Source organism: Ochotona princeps, chromosome 11, assembly GCF_030435755.1.
Source record: "Ochotona princeps isolate mOchPri1 chromosome 11, mOchPri1.hap1, whole genome shotgun sequence".
In the NCBI taxonomy this organism is placed as follows: domain Eukaryota; kingdom Metazoa; phylum Chordata; class Mammalia; order Lagomorpha; family Ochotonidae; genus Ochotona; species Ochotona princeps.
Window position 1 is genome coordinate 72,323,899 of NC_080842.1, and position 17,498 is coordinate 72,341,396.

General features: G+C 63.9%; 1 protein-coding gene across 1 annotated transcript in view; it reads right to left on the minus strand.

Annotated features, from left to right (window-relative positions):
* Positions 1-17,498, minus strand: part of ACOX3 (acyl-CoA oxidase 3, pristanoyl) — a 24,883-nt gene continuing 7,385 nt past the window's right edge. The window contains exons 5-20 of the mRNA XM_058670395.1: positions 16,996-17,229; positions 16,592-16,666; positions 16,057-16,146; positions 15,227-15,370; positions 14,669-14,757; positions 10,790-10,886; positions 10,074-10,256; positions 9,085-9,207; positions 8,425-8,545; positions 7,358-7,480; positions 7,106-7,219; positions 4,601-4,716; positions 2,802-2,976; positions 1,837-1,904; positions 810-896; positions 1-373 (exon numbers count right to left, since the gene is read on the minus strand). Of these exons, the coding sequence (XP_058526378.1) occupies positions 254-373; positions 810-896; positions 1,837-1,904; positions 2,802-2,976; positions 4,601-4,716; positions 7,106-7,219; positions 7,358-7,480; positions 8,425-8,545; positions 9,085-9,207; positions 10,074-10,256; positions 10,790-10,886; positions 14,669-14,757; positions 15,227-15,370; positions 16,057-16,146; positions 16,592-16,666; positions 16,996-17,229 (1,959 nt within the window). The 3' untranslated portion in view covers positions 1-253. The remainder of the gene's footprint in view (positions 374-809; positions 897-1,836; positions 1,905-2,801; positions 2,977-4,600; positions 4,717-7,105; positions 7,220-7,357; positions 7,481-8,424; positions 8,546-9,084; positions 9,208-10,073; positions 10,257-10,789; positions 10,887-14,668; positions 14,758-15,226; positions 15,371-16,056; positions 16,147-16,591; positions 16,667-16,995; positions 17,230-17,498) is intronic.

A 17,498-nucleotide genomic window follows, 5' to 3' on the forward strand; every position in this document is an offset into this window, starting at 1 on the left:
AAGCAGAGCTTTGTAAAAATGATTTCCTGTTTACTCAAAAGATCATATCAGCAGAAAATGCGGAATAATGAGCATCCCATGCTATGACGCCAGCTGCACTGCGGATCACCAACACGCCCCTGGGGTCGGCCCGAGCCCCTTCTCAGCCTGGGTGGCGCTGTGGGTCGGAGGGGTGCGGCTGCGGTGGCCCGACATCCTTGCTCTGCACCCTTGGTCGCCTCCATTGGGTCCGGCGCAGGCCCGTGCTGGTCAGCTACAGCTGTGCCTTCAGGTGCCTGGGCACGGGCTTGTGGACGGCCTGCTCTGCCCACCAGGCAGGCCGCTCCAGCACGCCGCGCTCCTGCAGGACACTGGTCCAGAGGTTCTTATAGAGCTGTGCGAGACACGCGTGGGCACATGAGTGCTGAGGCACGCAGGGGCGCCTAGGGTCTCGTGCGCGCACCCCTGCACCCCGCCTCAGCTGTGTCAGAGGCACAGGAAATTCCCTACGGTCGCCTCTCGCAGAGCCTCGATGATTTATGGCCAATTTACGGACATACTTTATTTCTGAGAGGCTGGGATTGGGGAAACTCAATTCTAGTACAGCCCAGGACGTCACTGACGTGGGGAACAGCTTCGTGCTTCCCGTGGGAGTCCTGCGGCTGCTTGTCCTCAAACGGGTCCTCAGGCAACCCTCCCCCACCCTGCTAGCTGGCCTCACCACGTCTGGTCACGTGGCCCCCAGCCCTGCTGGCCCATCCCACAGTGGGGTCCCCTGTTGTCACCCCGACTTCCCTAACCCCACCAGCCCAGAGGCGGTTTCTGCTTACCTGGCCATCAGCCTTGCCGATTGGTGAGTCCAGGATGAAGTCCGGGGGAGCGATGGTGTCCACCAGGGCCACAGCATCATCTTTCAGCTGTTAGGGGATGGAGTCCGGGCGCTCGATGCCTGGCCAGCTCCACGTGACCCCTGGAGGCTGGGTGCCCTGCCAGCTCCATGGCTATGGTGCCCATCGGCTGTTGCCTTCCCAGGCAGCCCCTGGCCTTGGCCTGGCAGGAAGACTGCTTCTCCGGTCCGAGGGGCCGGACCCAGAGATCGGGGGCAGGCAGTGGGAGCAGGGCAACCTGGCGCTCCCTCCAAAGCCTGTGATTACCCCGAGGCCCCAGGATTGTCTTGAAGCACAAACCCACTTCCGGCAAACACCTGATGACACACCACGGGCAGTCACCTTTCACGGGGCCCAGGAAGGGGGCAGGACCGCAACGACCAGCGGAGCGACAGGGGACGGCCCCTCATACAGAAACCACACCTGCCCCACTGCACATAGAGGCACTGGCTGTTCCTGGTCCACAGGACCACGTGCCAGCCCCTCCGCCTGGCTGACCTCGGTCGCCAAGGGAATGAGGCAGGGGGACATGGCTGCTCCGTGGCAGCAAAGAATTCTGGGCACCCAGGGCACGAGCCGGTGCCGCCCTGCAGAGTCCCCGTGGACGCAGCAGTACCTGGCACTCCCAGGCAGCCAGGGGCTATGGTGGTGGGTGGGGCTGATGCAGGGAGAGGTGAACTAGCCCCAGAGGCAGGACTGCCACCTGCACCATGGGGGAGAAATGGCGGCCCCTTGGGACTGACTCTCATCCCAGCGCCATGGACTTTCTGGGCTCAGACACCGTTGCAGCAGCCTCTGCAGGCGAGCGAACCCCAGGCGTCAGCTCAGCACCACCAACGGCCCAGCAGCCAGGACTGCAGGGCTGCAGCCCGAGAGCAGAATGCTGGCGGGTGGGGATGGGGCTATGCGGAGGCCTGAGCACCACTGCCCACCCTGCCCGAGCACGGGACCGCACCTGGAGCTCGCTCACCTGGGCACACAGGTCCAGGATGGCAGCCTCCAAGCTCTTGCCCGCCTGCTCCCCCGACAAGTATCCACCTGCAAACACAGCCCTGGTCACCCGAGCATGCCAGGAACAGCCCTGCAGAGGCCCGGTCCTGAGACGGGGTGGCCAGCTCAGGGTGCAGACTCAGCTCTTGGACAGTTCATGGCCATGGGGCGGCGTAGGGAGCCGGCCTGCCACGGGTGGGAGTGTGGGGCTGGGGGCCAGAGCGGCTGAGCAGCACAGGAGTGGAGGCAGGCTGTCCCTGGTTTTCCTGTGGGTCCGAGGGTCCAGGGACGGAGCCTGGCATGCCTGAGGCTGTGACTGGCAGGACCTGGGCATGCCCCTGGCCTCCTGGCAGGTGTTGGGGGGTGGTGGGTTTTGCCTGGCTAGTCCTAAGCCCAGAACCACACACAGCAGGGAGGGACCCACTCTCTCTAGGGCAGCAAAGCTCTGTGGCCCAGGGCGAGGGCATCGGGAAGGTTAGAGCACAGCGGGGGGTCGGGCCCGTTACCAGGACCCTCCCCTGCCCCCACTTGCTTGCCCCTATCCCAGGAGCTGACTTCAAAGGGACTCTGGGTCAAGGGGAAGTGGCAGGTGCAAGGCCCCACCCTACACAGCTCCGTGATGCAGTCTAGGCGTCTCCTCTATCTCCCCACACACCCTCGGCTGTGACAGGTACCTGTGGCTGTGACAGGTGCCTGCAGAGTCACAGCGGGTCTCCCCCACAACCTCAGCTGTGACGGGTGTCTGTGGAATCACAGCAGGTCTCCCACACACCCTTGGCTGTGACAGGAGCCTGTGGCTGTGACAGGTGCCTGCAGAGTCACAGCGGGTGCCCCCACACCTTGGCTGTGACAGGTGCCTGTGGAATCACAGTGGGGCGTCCCCCCCAGCTGTGACAGGTGCCTATGGAATCACAGCGCCACCCCCCCACCTCTGGGAGGCCTCACCTCGGTAGAGCAGGGCAGTGTGTTGGCTCAGAGACCACAGGGAGTACAGTGCACTGAGCCGGCCCAGCACGGCTCGTAGTGGGCTTGGCACACTGACATGGTGCGTGTAGCTGAGGAACCGCTGTACCACCGTGAGCTCCATGAAGGCCAGGGCCAGGGACCGGCAGTGGTACACCTGAGAGATGGGGCCACAGGGCACTGCTCAGAGCCCCGCCAGGACATACCACCAAGACGTAGTGCCCAGGCATGCCCAAGGGAACATGCCACCATGAGCTCTGAGACCCACGCTGCCACTGGGGGACTCCATGTGGAGCCTGGGGACACAGCTGTGGGTGGTCGCATCAGGGAGCCCAGGGTGCCTCTTGCACATCCCTTGGGGTACACATTAGGGTTTGGGGGTGCTGCTTGGGAGAAGCCCACTGCTCGAGGGTCTTCCCACAGGCCCTGCACACGCCAAGGATGTGGCTGCTCCAGCCTCTCTCACTCGCCACATCCACACAGACCAAGCCAAACAGGGCCAGGGCGGGCGGCCTGGGCGACCTGCCTGGGAAGCAGGGTCGCGGTGCCTCCCTCGGGCCCGGGCCCGGCTGCACCTCGGGCCCAGCGTCCACAACACAGGCTGACAGTCACAACTTCCTTTACCAGCGTTCCTCCCTCCCCTCCCACCACCTCTTCCCCGATCACTGTCCTCATCAGAAAAACAACACGTGGGGGCTGTGGCTCCCTACCACAAGCACGCACTGCGCCTGATGGAACAGGATCACGCAGGCAGGGGTGTGGAGCTGGGACAGGCGTGCAGGGCCGGGGAGGAGTGCAGGGCCGGGGCAGGCGCGCAGGGCCGGGGCAGGCGTGCTGGGCCGGGGCAGGCGTGCAGGGCCGGGCAGGCGTGCTGGGCCGGGGAGGCGTGCAGGGCCGGGGAGGCGTGCAGGGCCGGGGCAGGCGTGCTGGGCCGGGGCAGGCGTGCAGGGCTGGGGCAGGCGTGCAGGGCCGGGGAGGCGTGCAGGGCCGGGGCAGGCATGCAGAGCCGGGGGAGGGAGGCGTGCAGGGCCGGGGCAGGCGTGCTGGGCTGGGGCAGGCGTGCAGGGCCGGGGGAGGGAGGCGTGCAGGGCCGGGGCAGGCGTGCTGGGCCGGGGAGGCGTGCAGGGCCGGGGCAGGAGTGCAGGGCCGGGGCAGGCGTGCAGGGCCGGGCTGGGCTGGGCTCCTGCGGCCCACCGTCATCAGCATGCTGGGCTCTGGTGTTCAGATTCGTGCTCAGAGATGCTTCAGAACCGGGGTCAGGCACTGGGACCCGCATCCATGCATGAGAACCAAGCCCACCCTCGGCCATGGTGGCAGAGGAGATGGGGCTACCCCACCAAAGTCAGGAATTCTAGGCAACACCCGAGGTGTAGCAGAAGGAAGGCTCCCAGGGCTGCTGCGTCACAAGGGGACTGCATGGGGGCAGTGTCCAGGGCCCCGCTGTGCACCCAAGTGCCCAGGAAGCCATGCCACAGCCCCTGCAGCCCCAGCTCTGGCCTACAGGCCAGATAGCATGAGGCAGCCCAGCACCCCTGCCTCTTGCACACCTCCCATGGCACAGAGCAGCCAGCTGTGGCATGGCAGGCTAGCAGCTCGCAGGCCGAACAAGGAGCCAGCGACCCCAGTGACCCCAGTGACCCCAGGAGCCAGCGACCCCAGCGACCCCAGCGACCCCGGTGACCCCAGCAACCCCAGGGCCCCAGCGACCCCAGCAACCCCAGGGCCCAGCGACCCCAGGGCCAGCGACCCCAAGGCTAGCGTCAGAGCCGCCCCTGCCGCACCTGGCAGTTGTTTCTGGCTTCGAAATCGCTGCATCCGGACACTCTTTCCTGGTGGAGTTTCTGATGACTCTCCCGGAGCAGGTAGCAAACCAACCATTTATATGCGGCCAGAGGGGCTTCAATACGAGAGAAGGGGAAAGGGGAGTGACCACATGGGACCTGAGACGCATGACACGCCTGCCCCGGGCCAGCCAGCACCACGCACATGTGTGCAAGGGATGAGGTGGGTCCAGGTTTGCAGGCAGGGGCTGGGTGGTACCCAGGCAGGCACTGGGGGTTCCTGGCTCAGCCACAAGGCTGCCCTGCCTCATGTAGGATGAGCTCCAGGTCCCTGGTCCTATGCTTTGTCTGTGGGAGACATGGTGCCACAGCAGAGGCCGGCACAGGGCACATACATGTTCTGTCCATGTGGACCACTGGTGCATGACGCGCTCTGTGCTGGGGCCAGAGCTCCCCCTCCGCATGCTGTCCACTGTGAAACTGACCAAGCCAGAAGGAGGCCGCGGACAGACAGCATGCAGGAAGCCCCTCCTCCCAGGGAGGGTGCCCGAGCCGTGGGTGGGGGCTGGGGACCTGGACCAGCCCTGGGCCTCTGAGGCCAGGAGCCCCTCATGCCAGGCAGCTGCTCGTGGCTCAGAGCTCGCGGGAAGGAGAAGGGGGACCCAATGCCAATGGTGGTCTTAGCATGTCCTCCGACGAAGGCCCTAGGCCTTACGCATGGTCTCAGCTACCCACAGGCAGCCTAGGTTCAACAAGCAGGAATGGAAACTTCTAGAAATAAAAATTCCATATGTGTTAATGGCTTGGTGTTCCAGGCTGTGTGATGCAAGCTCACACTTGCACCATGGGGTCAGTGTGTCCCTCACACACACAGGGTGGAGACCCCTGGGGACCGTGTGTCCCTCACAAACACACACACAGGGCGGAGATACCTGGGGACCATGTGTCCCTCACACACAGGGCGGAGAACCTTGGGGACCGTGTGTCACACACACACAGGACAGAGGAACCCTGGGGATCGTGTGTCCCTCACACACACAGGGCGGAGGGCCCCTGGGGACCGTGTGTCCTTCACACACACAGGGTGGAGGGCCCCTGGGGACCGTGTGTCCCTCACGTGCTGACAGAGGGTGGAGGCCTTTCCCGTGCAGTGTCAACCTACACTCTGAGCTGTCTCTTTCGTGGCTGGAGGTCCAGTGGCTAAGCTCCTTTTTCCACATCCCAACTTTCTGCCTCTCCCTGCACACTGCTCCTATGCATCCCTGAGTTTGGAGTCCTTGCCCGGCTGCCTCTTTTGGGGATGTGAGGTGTCCGCTGCTGTCGCTGTGCTTGGTTAGCAGAAGGGCGCTTGGTACCGCGGTCCAGGGACTGTGACCCAGGCGGCTGCTGAGGGACCAGATGGGGCAGCAGCCACAGTGTGTGGACAACTCCCAGAGCATGGACATGCTAGAAAAAGGGAGGGCCCTCGTCCCGGGCTGGACGGGGACAGGCTTGTGAGGGACACAGGTCCCTGCAGGCCTCCACCCTGTGAGTGTGAGAGACAGTCCCCACAGGCCCAAGGGTGTGGTCCCCACAGGTCCTTCACCCTCTGTGTCAGCACATGAGGGACACAGTCCCCAGCGGCCCTCTGCCCTGTGTGTGTGTGTGTGTGACAGAGTCACCAAGGGCCCTCTGCCCTGTGTGTGTGTGTGTGTGTGTGTGTGAGGGACACAGTCCCCAGCGGCCCTCTGCCCTGTGTGTGTGTGTGTGTGTGTGTGTGTGTGTGAGGGACACAGGTCCCTGCAGGCCTCCACCCTGTGAGTGTGTGAAAGACAGTCCCCACAGGCCCATGGGTGTGGTCCCTACAGGTCCTCCGCCCTCTGTGTCAGCACATGAGGGACACAGTCCCTAGGGACCCTCTGCCCTGTGTGTGTGTGTGTGTGTGTGTGTGAGAGAGACACAGTCCCCAGGCCCTCTGCCCTGTGTGTGTGTGTGTGTGTGTGTGTGTGTGTGAGGGACACATGGTCCCCAGGCCCTCTGCCCTATGTCAGCACATGAGGGACATGCGGCCTACGTGCCCATGGACGTCCGGGGTGCCACCATCTGTGCCTCGCTCTCCTGCAGACCTGACAAGGCTGGACCACCCTGCACACAGCACTGAAGCTGAGGAGCCAAGGCAGGCATGCCAGGCCCTGCCCCCGGCCTGCAGCTGAGCCTGGGCAGGGACAGGGGCCAGGAGGCAGTGGGGAGCGAGCGGGCAGACACGTGACGTCACGGCCAAGGTTCAAGCAAGGGCACATGGCAAGCCAGCGATGCCAGCACTGCGCGGCAGGATGAGAACTGGCTGGCAGGGGCTCAGGCTGCTCTCTGGGCCACCAGGCAAGGGACGGAGGAGCGAGGTTCTGGGGAGAGACACTGCAGGTCCCCTTGCAACGAGTGTCCAGAGAACAGGTGAAGGCCCACATAGCCCCTCCCCCTGCTGGGCCAGGAGCCTCCCCACGCCCGAGTCCATGGAGCACAGCTCACCTGCGGGGTCCAGCCAGTCAGCTGCGCAGGAGCCCGTGAACCGCTGGCCCAGGCTGCTGGGGTACCCCTGCAGGAAGTCCACCGACTTCAGGGGGCTCCTCAGGCTGGCTCTGTCTGAGACACGCAACGGAGAGACTGAGAGAGACTGGGCATGCTCCGCCATAGTAAGCAACCAGGCTGAAAGCCGGGGGTGCCCCTGCCCCACTGCTCCCCACAGCTGCGCCGGGTGCCCACCTGGGGCTGGGCTCCTACCTGGGGCCGGGTGCACAGGCAGACCAAGCAGGTAGTTGCTGGTCTGTTGCAGGAGGACATTGTTGTCTCCCTCGTAGGTGCAGTTGGGGTCATTGTCGTCCCGGAGCTTGCCCAGCCGGTTCACTGCAACGAGACCCCAGCCCACCACAAGCTGTGCGACCCTGGGTGGGGCGGTGGCCAGCTGCAGGTAAAGCCACAGGCGTGGGCCGTGGGGGTTCAGACACATCCTGCAAGGTTCCAGCCAGCACTGGTGTACGCTGGACTAAGCTCTCAGAGCGGCCGGGAGGCCAGGGACTGCTGAGCGGCTGACGGACAGCCAGCGCCCACAGGCCGGGTGGTGGGGGCTAGAGGATTTGAGGCTGCCTGGCCCCCTTACTGGAAAGGCACCCACAGGCCCCCAGTGCCCCACCCTCTGCACCTTGGTCCCTGGGCGGGTACACATCCAGCTGCGGCCCACAACACTGACGAGTGACAGCTTGTTCCTGATCACTTATTTAAGAGGGTTGAGGTGGGAGGACAATGGCGACAGCAACGGAGTCCAGCAGCAGGACGGCACGGGCAGTGCGCACTGGCCAGCACCTGCCACACCCACCCACCGCTTCGCCAGCACCTGTCCCTCCACACAGGCAGAGCCGCCGGCCACCAGCTCGCCCAGAGCCCAGCCCCCGCGTGCCATCCCCGAGTTCATTGCAACCAACTCAGGAGTTTCCCATCAGAACTGCCCAGGTTTGAGTCCCAGCTACGGCTGAAAGGCTTTTTCCCGTGGCGTCCAGTGGACCCCCTCACTCTCTCTCGACAAGCTGTCACCCTCGACTTCTGACCAAGATGCGGGAGGTGGTGGAGCTGTGGGCTCTGTGACACGCTGCCACCTCCATCACCACTGCCACCTTGACGGCGCAAGAACAGCTAAGCGGCCTGGAAGTGAGTGCGTGTGGTCGTGTTCCAATAACGCCACCCCCCAGCAGCCTGCACGTGGCCATCTGACCATCTGCTGGCCCTGGCCCAGCCTCAAACGGGCGGCAAAGCTCAGGAGACCACCCGCTGCCGCACGCCTGTCGGAAACCTACTGGCCAAGTAGCCGTGTCCTCCGCACGCCTCCCGGCACTCCTGGATCCCACGCTGGGCAGTCCACGAGACCAGGGGTTTGCCACCTGATGCCAGGGCATGGATCTCACGGCCAAGCTCCTCCTTTGGGGAAAAAACAGGACCAGAGCTGGTGAGAGGAGATGTCAGACCCGCCTCAGAGCCCCACGGGGACGGGGCCGGCCTCAGCACACACGTGTGCCACACTGTCCACTCGTGATCTGCTCCAGTGGCCCTGGGAGTAGGAAACCCATCCTAACAGGGACACAGGCATCTTGTGACTCCAGGCCTGTGTCACAGGTTCTGACTGGCATCTTCCCTGCCTGGGAAGCGGCACCAGGGAGCCACGAAAGATCCACTCATGGGTGAACCGTGCAGGTCAGCTCCAGCCTCACCCTGCAGTGGCCGCACGCCATGCTGGTGCTGTCCCCTGCCTGCTAGCTCACCTGGCTGGCCCCAGCTGGACTCCATAGCTATCTGGGCAAGGGTCAGAACCATGCAATCCATGCAGGGCAGGGGAATAGAGTGGGCCCGGCCAGCGTGGGCGAGAAAGCAGGACGGCCGCTCAGGTCCCGGCAGTGCGAGGGAATGCGGCTGCACTCCTGTGCCACCCACGCCGACTCCCCATTGCCGCCCGGCCTCACCTGCCGGGCACTCCGCTCTCCCCCGAGCAGGTCCTGCTGGAGCTCCACTAGGTCCAGGAAGAGCGACTTGGAGAAGTATTCCAGCGCGAAGATGGCCGCCAGGTAAGGAAGCAGGCGCCATTGCTGCAACACGTGGGGTACGGTGTCAGCACCCCCGGTTCCAGGCAGGCGCATACACTTCTCTGGGGCCTGAGCCCACCAGGAGACCCCACCCCAGGAAACTCAGGATTCTGCCAGGGCAGCCACCCCATGGCGGCTGCTGCCTGTAGGCCTGTGGCCAACCTCAGACACAGACCCGGAACATCTATTGCTCACAGCAACCCACCCAGACCATGGCAGTGACCAAGGGCTGGCCTAGCTGTGGCATGAGTAGGCAGCCCATGGGGATGGACTTTAGGCCTGGCACATGGGCAGGCAGGCTGGCACTGCACACTGGGAGCCGAGCCAGGGGAGAGAAGAAGGTGCAGGGTAGGGGTTCCCAGAGAGCCAAACGCCCCTCACAGCACACAGGGTGCAGCTTTATCTGTGCTGAACTGGAGCCACACTGGGCTGGGGTGGGCACGATCAGAGGGGCAAGAGGTGAGTGAGGGATGGATGGTGGCAGTGAGTGGGTGTGCATGGAGGCAGTGAGTGGGTGTGCATGGAGGCAGTGAGTGGGTGTGCATGGTGGCAGTGAGTGGGTGTGCATGGTGGCAGTGAGTGGGTGTGGATAGCGCACCTGCACACTGAGGACACACCTGTGACCTATACGCACCGCGAGGGCACACATGTGACCTCAGAAGCACACACTCAGGGCACACACGTGACCTCAGAAGCACACACTCAGGGCACACCTGCCCCAGCAGCCTCACTGCCTTCGCCGTTCCTACTTTAGATTAGACTAGGCCCCTGTGAAGCCTCGAGCAGCCTCTGTCCGCTGCCCTGCCAGCCACCTCAGGATCCCCATGGCCAGGAGGTGGCTGGCGGAGGAAGGACGTACAGACCCGTACCTGCACCTGGTACTCCAGCACAGCCACTTCCTCCTCGTCCGTCGGCCCAAACTGACGGCGCGTGGCAGAGAAGCGCAGGGCGATGGTCACTGCCAGCTTGAGCTGCATCACCGCCACGTTCATGATGCAGACGCGGCCTGCGGACAGGCTGCCCAGCGTGGCGCCCAGGCGCTGCCTGGTGTCCTGGCAGGAAGTGCAGGCCAGAGTGGGATGGCGGGACGGCAAGGGCCCGCTCGAGGCACCCTGAGCCGCAGCCCAGGCATGGGTCAGCAGCCAGCAGGGACGCCCAGAGGACCAAAAGCAGCTGCTGGGGCGGCAAGGGCCCACACTCCGCAGTTGCTCCCGCAGTCTTTGGGTGGAGTGATCAGAATCCTCTTAGTGTCGTGCGGGGACTCCCCCCTGTGGTCGGAGCACGAGAGTCCATGTCTCCCGTGGGCCTTGGGTCCAAGCACCCCCAGCAGGGGCCCCTGCTCTCTCTCCAGTGCTGTCCCTGCCCCTATCCCGCAGGGCAGACCCCCTGGCCCTAACAGTGCTGGGAGGAGTCGGTCCTCCCTCCCGGCCAGGCCCATGTCAGCCCAAGCCCCAGCAGAGGCTAGGCAGCTGCCCCCGGGTCCCCCTGCTGGCTGGGGGCAGGAGAGGTGCAGCCCAGGCGGCAGGTGGGGAGGTCTCCCTTGGGGCGCTGAGCAGGGCGCCCTGCAGGTCCGGGCTGCCCATACCTTGAAGCGGGCAACGTAGGCGCCCTCGGGGGTGACGTCTCCATTGCGGTTGAGGAGGTTCTCACGGGGGATCCTGACCTTGTGGAACATGGCAAACCTGCGGGATGGAACTGTGGGCTCTGTTCCAGCTCGCGCCAGCCCCAGGGCGGCTCCCGGGGCACCAAGTCCCAGACCATGGCAGGAAGATGAGGCCAGCAGCCTGCCACGGCCAGCCCAGCCACCAGGGGGTTCTGTGGGACAGGCTGTGAACACGGTCCAGGGCAGGGCCAGGCAGGTAGCACCCGGGCAGCACGCAGGACTCTCCCCAGGGACCCGCAACAGGAGGGGCTAGGCAGAGGAAGCCCGGTGCTGTGAGCTCCAGCCTCTCCCACAGAGCTGGCAGGAACCCATGCACGTGGCCCACCGCCTGCTGCCTTGCCAGGGAGCTGAGATCCAGTGTCAAACCCAGGCCCTTGGATGAGATGCTAAGCCCCTGAGGCACACTCTCAAACACAGGAATCTCCAGGCTGGCTTGGTGGCGTAGCAGATAAAGCTGCCGCCTGCCAAGCTGGCATCCCATGCTGGTGCCTGTTCTACTTCTGAGCCAGTTCCTGCCTACTGGCCTTGGCACAGCAGCAGAAGAGGGTCCAAGTGTCTGGGCCCCTGTCAGCCCCATGAGGGTCAGGGTGAGGGTTTAGGGTCAGCTTTGTTCTGGTCCAGCCCTAACCGCTGTTTCCATCTGGGAGTGTAAGAGCAGATGGAAGATCTCTCTCTCCTTGCAACTCTTTCAAATAAATCAACCAACTTTAGAGGCGCAAGGGGCAGTTCTGACTCTCATACCCTCCCTCAGCCCCAGACCAGCCACGTGCCATCATGTCGTCAGGCTGGCACTGGCTTGGGGTCCGTGTCACTGTGTGTGCAGCACGTGGGACAGCGCCGTGGCTGCATAGGCAGGGCTCGTGGGGGCCCCGTGTCCCCGTGTGTGCATCACGTGGGACAGTGTCGTGGCTACAGGCTTGGGCACGAGCAGCTGCAGTCACAGAAACACAAGAATCATACGAGTGCAGTGCCAGCCTTGCCAATACCAACCGCCCCCACATCGAGCCGCTTATTTGGGAGCCCTCGGCTGTGACGGCTTCGGGCACTGCACCTGCCAGCCAAGCAGAGTGGTCGTCCACACCCCGTACCTGCCCCTCCCACCCCAGCTGGCCCACCCGAGTTGCTGCCCATCAAATGCCAGGCTAACGCAGCTCTGCCTCCACCGTCCGAGGCGTGCCTGCCTGTGTGTGCCTGGGCAGCCCTGTGTGTCAGGCAATGAAAACCCCTCTGTCCCGCTCTCCAGAGCTCTGATCACCAGTTTGCTTCCCCCACCACACGGGGACACAGACCACCCCACACTGCCCACCGGAATGGCCACGCCCCTTCCTGACCCCTCTGACCTCCGCCCCGAGAGCGTCCCCGCCCCCAGCATGGATGACCCTAAGCGGGGCTGCATGTTGCATCCTCCAGGGGGGCGACTGTGTCTCTCCACCCACACAAGGTGGGTCCCTGCCCTAGGGGACCAGAAGGGAGGTCCTGTGCTGGGGCACCTGCTAGACTGTGGCTGCCTCCTGAGCAGTGGCCTGGGGCTGAGCCCTTCCCACAAGGCCACAGCGCCTGGTGCCCACTGCACACTTGACCCCTGGGGCACGGGCACCACTGCCAAGCCCCTAGTTCTAGGCAGCCCTGCCCAGGCCACGTACGGAGCACCCTGGAGCTGCGTGAGTACGTCCACGCTCCAGAGTCCTGCCTGTGTCCAGGTGGGAGCCTACTTCCACAGTCACCCTGGTGCACGAGCCATCAGCTCTGCCCCACAGCCCCTGGCCAGCTCCCCGCTGTGCGGGCCGCTCCGCCGCCCACCCAGGAGCCCCCTTGGATCCCGAAGGCCCGGCCTGGCACCCAGCCCTGGGCTGCCAGCGCATTCCTTGAAAGCTGAGGAATGCTTTGTCAGGCGTGTGTCTGTAAATGGAAAATGCCCTTTTTAAGGAGTGGAAAATCTGTACTCTCGCAGCCCCAGGCAGGGAACAAATCCCAAGGTATTTACACTGCGGACGGCACGGCGGCGTGTGCGCGCGCTCAGCTCAAAGTGAAATTCCACCTGCTCTTTGCTAATCCTGCCTGCACCATGAGGGCCATGCCAGGGAGGGTCAGACAGGGCCACACCACAAGCCAGAACTCAGTACGGGCAGAGGAGTGTGCGAGAGACAGAGAAGGGGAGGGAGAGCTGACCGCGTGGGCGTGCAGCATCGTGGACCAGGTACCAGCAGTGTGCAGTGTGAGGGCTGTATGTGCTGTGCTCTACATGTGGCAAGGAGTGTGTGTGTCACACAGGAGACACCAGGTGTATGTGACACGGGGTCTGTGTGTGATGTGGGGCTAGGTACAACATGATGAGTGCTGACATCAGCCACGTGAGGTATGGTGTGTCGGACACGACACGTGGGACACGGAGTGTGGTGTGCATGTGTGCATTGCACGCTTGTGGCCCAGAAGCACAGAAGTCCTCCAGCCCCGGGGCTCAGGCCCTGCTCCCAGCAATACCCACACCGCCACTCCAGGCCTCCTGCCCCAGCTTCCGGCAATGTCTTTCCTCTCTCAGTGCTACCCCCAGCCCACGAGTCATGGGGACTTCCTCCAGGTGTCTGGTGGGTCCCCAAGGCTGTGCCTCCCTCAGGGCAGACGCCCACCCCGCGCTGGTTGGCTCTTGAGCCACATAGCAGGAACCACGGCGCTCCCCATCTGGGAGCCGGGCCACATCCTTGGGAATTCCCCCCAGAAAACAAAGTTCTGCCCACAAATTGGTATCCTTCTTCTCAAAATCAATGACCTAGACATTTTTTAAACCCCCAAAACCACGGAGTCGTAATGCTAATGTGTGAAGCAGCTGGGGCATCAGGCCAGCTCCTAGCCAGGGATACCCCAGGAAGACAGCGGGCCAGGATCCTGGCTGTGCTCCGGAACCAGGGCGCCCTCTGCTGGGGCTAACAAGCAAGTGCCTGTGCCGCCCAGCGGGCGTCCAGTTCAGACCCCCAGTGAACGCGAGGACGCGGCTTTGCTTTCAACAAGGTCCTTTAACTCAGCTCCCTGTCAAATCCAGCTCCCTGCCTGTTCTGAAGGCCCGGGCAGAGGCCTGGGCTATGCCAGCCCAGACATCCCGCTCCTTAGTCCGTGTCTGTGCTGGCTGGGGAGACACTGCCACAGCCTTCTCTGATGCCCAGGAGACGTAGTCTGACTGGTACATCCAGCCCTGGGGAGGTGCCCGTCCTATTCGCCATCTGAGTCTCCTGGTCCTAGCCTGTCTGGCCCTGAGGCTGGACTCCAGGCTCCCACCCGCCCCGGGGGTGCAGGCTCAGGACATGTTCTCTGCACCTGAGGCACAGCCCGCCCCCAAGTCACCGGCCACCTCCCCCACCCACGCAGCCTCCGCCTGGCCCTCCTGCATGCACTGTGCCTTCCCAAGCCTGACCGGTACCAGCCATGCCAGCGCTCCCATCTGGCTGTCCCAGGCCTTCCCCGCCCCTTGCCATGGGGCAGAGGTCAGCAGGCTGCCTGGGCAGGACCCAGAGTGCATGCCCTTTTCTGGGAGGAGCAAGCTGGGGCTGCAGGTGGCAGCTGTGCACCTCATGTCCCCCGCCCCAAGCACAGGCTGAGACCCCAGCAGGAGGCGGTGCTGACCTGAGTGCGGGGAGCTGCCACCTGCCGGGGAGCCACTGAGCCGGCTCCATGGGGACCCGAGGATGGACACAGCTCTGAGGGGCCCCGGCAGGCCCTGGAGGGTGGCCACGCAGCTTGGGATGTGGAAGGACTGTCCGGGCTGAGCAGTCCCCAGCACGGAGTCCGGGGCACTCCACCTGCACTCACCCATTGTCCAGGCCGTTCTGCCCCAGCTTGCGTCCGATGTCACCGACCATCACCCCTGGCATGGGCAGCAGGGTCTTCGGGTCCCGGATCTGTGCACAGGGAGCCCAGCCGCTGTTAGGGTCACTGGGAGACTGAGATGGACACATCAGGGCACCCCAGAGGCCAAGTTGAGGCTATCCCAGGACAGCTTTGGGGCACAGGTGGCTCAGGGCAACGTGACCTTCTCGTCTGGGAAAAGGGACCATGCTGAGGTCCCAGGGCTGTCCTGGAGTTCCCAGGAGGCCCTAGCCCAGAGACGGGGGTCTATATGTGAGACAAGATGGGGCTGCATGAGCGGAGGTGTATGTGGGTGGGGCCACAGCAGCCACAGGAACCACCGGGGCAGGTGGCCTGCAGGGCACTGGGCATTTCCCACTGCCATTCTGCATGTACGACTCCTACGAGGTTTCAAAAGTTGAGCACACGGCTGCGCACGGCTGCCGTCAGGGCAACAGCCGCGCTCAGCGCAGGGCAAGGCAAGACTCAGTGCGCGGGCACGTGGCCAAGGGCCGTCCCTACCTGTACCAGGAAGGGATGCAGCCCGTGGCACTGGCCGTCGGCTGTGTACAGCTGCGCGAACACCACCGCATGTGTTGCTGACTTGCCCATGTTGCCGACCCAAAACTTGGCGGCTTCGAAATCGGGCGAGTGGATGATGAATTCCTGTGGGGCAGGGAGAGGGAAGAGACGCGTCACTTTCAGCTGTGGGACACATGTCAGCCACGCAGCGGGCAGCTTCTTCCTTCCCCACTGGGTCTGTATTGCGGGCTAAGCTCTCAGGGGTGAGAGTCAAAGTTGACAGTGGGGCTGGCACTATGCTGTAGCACACTACACTTCCCCCTGTGGTGCCAGCCTCCCATATGGGCATCTGTGTGAGTCCCAGCTGCTCCACTTCCCATCCAGCTCCCTGCTTGTGGCCTAGGAAGACAGTCGAGGACGGCCCAAAGCCTTGGGACCCTGCACCGTGTGGGTCCAGAAGCCAGAAGAAGCTCCTGGCTTCTGACTCCAGAGCAGGTCAGCTCTGGCCATTGCAGCCACTCTTGGGGGGTGAACCAGCGGATAGAAGATCTTTCTCTTTGTCTCTTCTCTCTGTAAATCTGCCTTTCATATAAAGAAGCTTTTTTTTTTTTTAAAAAAAGGCATGATCAGAGTTACTAGGGGCCCCAACCCTGAGGGGGTCATCCATTGAGCAAAGCTACAAAAGTGACCTCAATTCACACACAGACCCCCAAGCCCCGGCGTGGGGGTGGGAGCCCACGGCAGGGCCACGCAGCTCTGGGCCTGCCTTCCAGCATGCATGTAGAGGTGCGGGCCCTGGCCTGGCTCACTGGGCAGGGGGGCGCACACACCTGTGAGGCAGGGTCATAGTGAGCAGTCGTCCGCAAAGCCCTGCTGTTGCTCCCGTGGCTGAGCTCCGTCATCGCAAAACACCCAAAAATCTGCACAAGCAGTGTGAGGTGGGAGGGAGGCCCTCCGTGGGGCCGGGGAAAGGGGGGAGGGGGAAGGGAGACAAGAGGGGGAGGGGAGGGAGGAGAGGGAGGAGTGAGGAGGGGAAGGGAGGGGAGGGAGCAGAGGGAGGGAGATGGAGAAGGGGGAGGAGGAGGGAGGCCCTCCAGGCAGCCAGCATGCTCTGCCAGTTCTTTCTCCTCACGGCAGCCACACGCGCCATGGTGGATGGCCGCCATGTGAGGATAGCGTGGTCTCGCCTGTTCCCACAGTGGGAGGGGCAGCAGGAGGCACTGACTGGGACAGGCACTGGGCGATCACATAACAGCCGGCACGCCGGGGACCCCAGGGGAAGGACGGCCCGAACCCATGTCGCCCCCACTCCCTCCACCCCTGAGCAGCTAGCCAGACCCCAAGGAGACGCAGGGCCGCGCCCACCTCCAGGCTTCTGATCTTGTGCAGGTACTCGAGATGCCGTTCAGAACCCGAGCTGTAGATGGCCGAGCCAAAAACCTGGGGAGACCGCCGGGTCACGGAGTCAGTGCAGGTGAGGGGCCGGACCCCCCATGCACTCCCGACACCCCTGTCTCAGGGGTTCTTCTACCCCAGCTCAGAGGAGTGGCCAACCGAGGGCATGAGGGGACCGGGAGAACAGTTGTGAAGGGCCTCATGTCCCAGACCATGGGAAAGCCACCTCGAACTTGAGATAGGAACCCCAGAGAGACAGCAAAGATGGGAGAGCCCAGCACCCCCAGCCACACACGCATGGCCGACGGGGGTACTATCCCCCAGAACTGAGACGGGAAGGAGCCCCGCTCAGCCCGGGGCCCACCGTGGCTCACCAGCACGTGCAGCAGGAACTTGGAGGCCAGGGACCAGTCGTACATGCCCAGCGAGTGCACCAGCACCAGCACCTTCAGGGGGCTCTTGAGCGCGTCATGCATGTCCAGGAAGTCGTACTCAAAGACCCTCCTGCACCACAGGAAGGTCAGCTCTCGGTACTTCTCCAGGGCCGGGCTGGCCCCGGGGGAGCGCGCGAAGAGCGGGTCCTTCTCCAGGGTCGAGAAGATGGTTTTCTGAAAACACACGGGACAGAGACGCTAATGCTGGCAGGGAGGGCTAAGACAGAACCCACCCGGGGCAGAGGGGGGGCTGCGGAGGAGGTGGCCAGCGACAGCAGAATGTCCTCGCCACCCCCAGGCCGTGTGCCTGACACCGTCCTCACCACCAGCCACCGCCTGGTGGCCTGGAGCCCTGGCTCTGCAAACTCCACCAGCCTTTCCTCGTTACAACACTGGCTGTCACAGGCGTTTGGTTACTGTCCCAGGGTAGGGGGCTGTTAGGA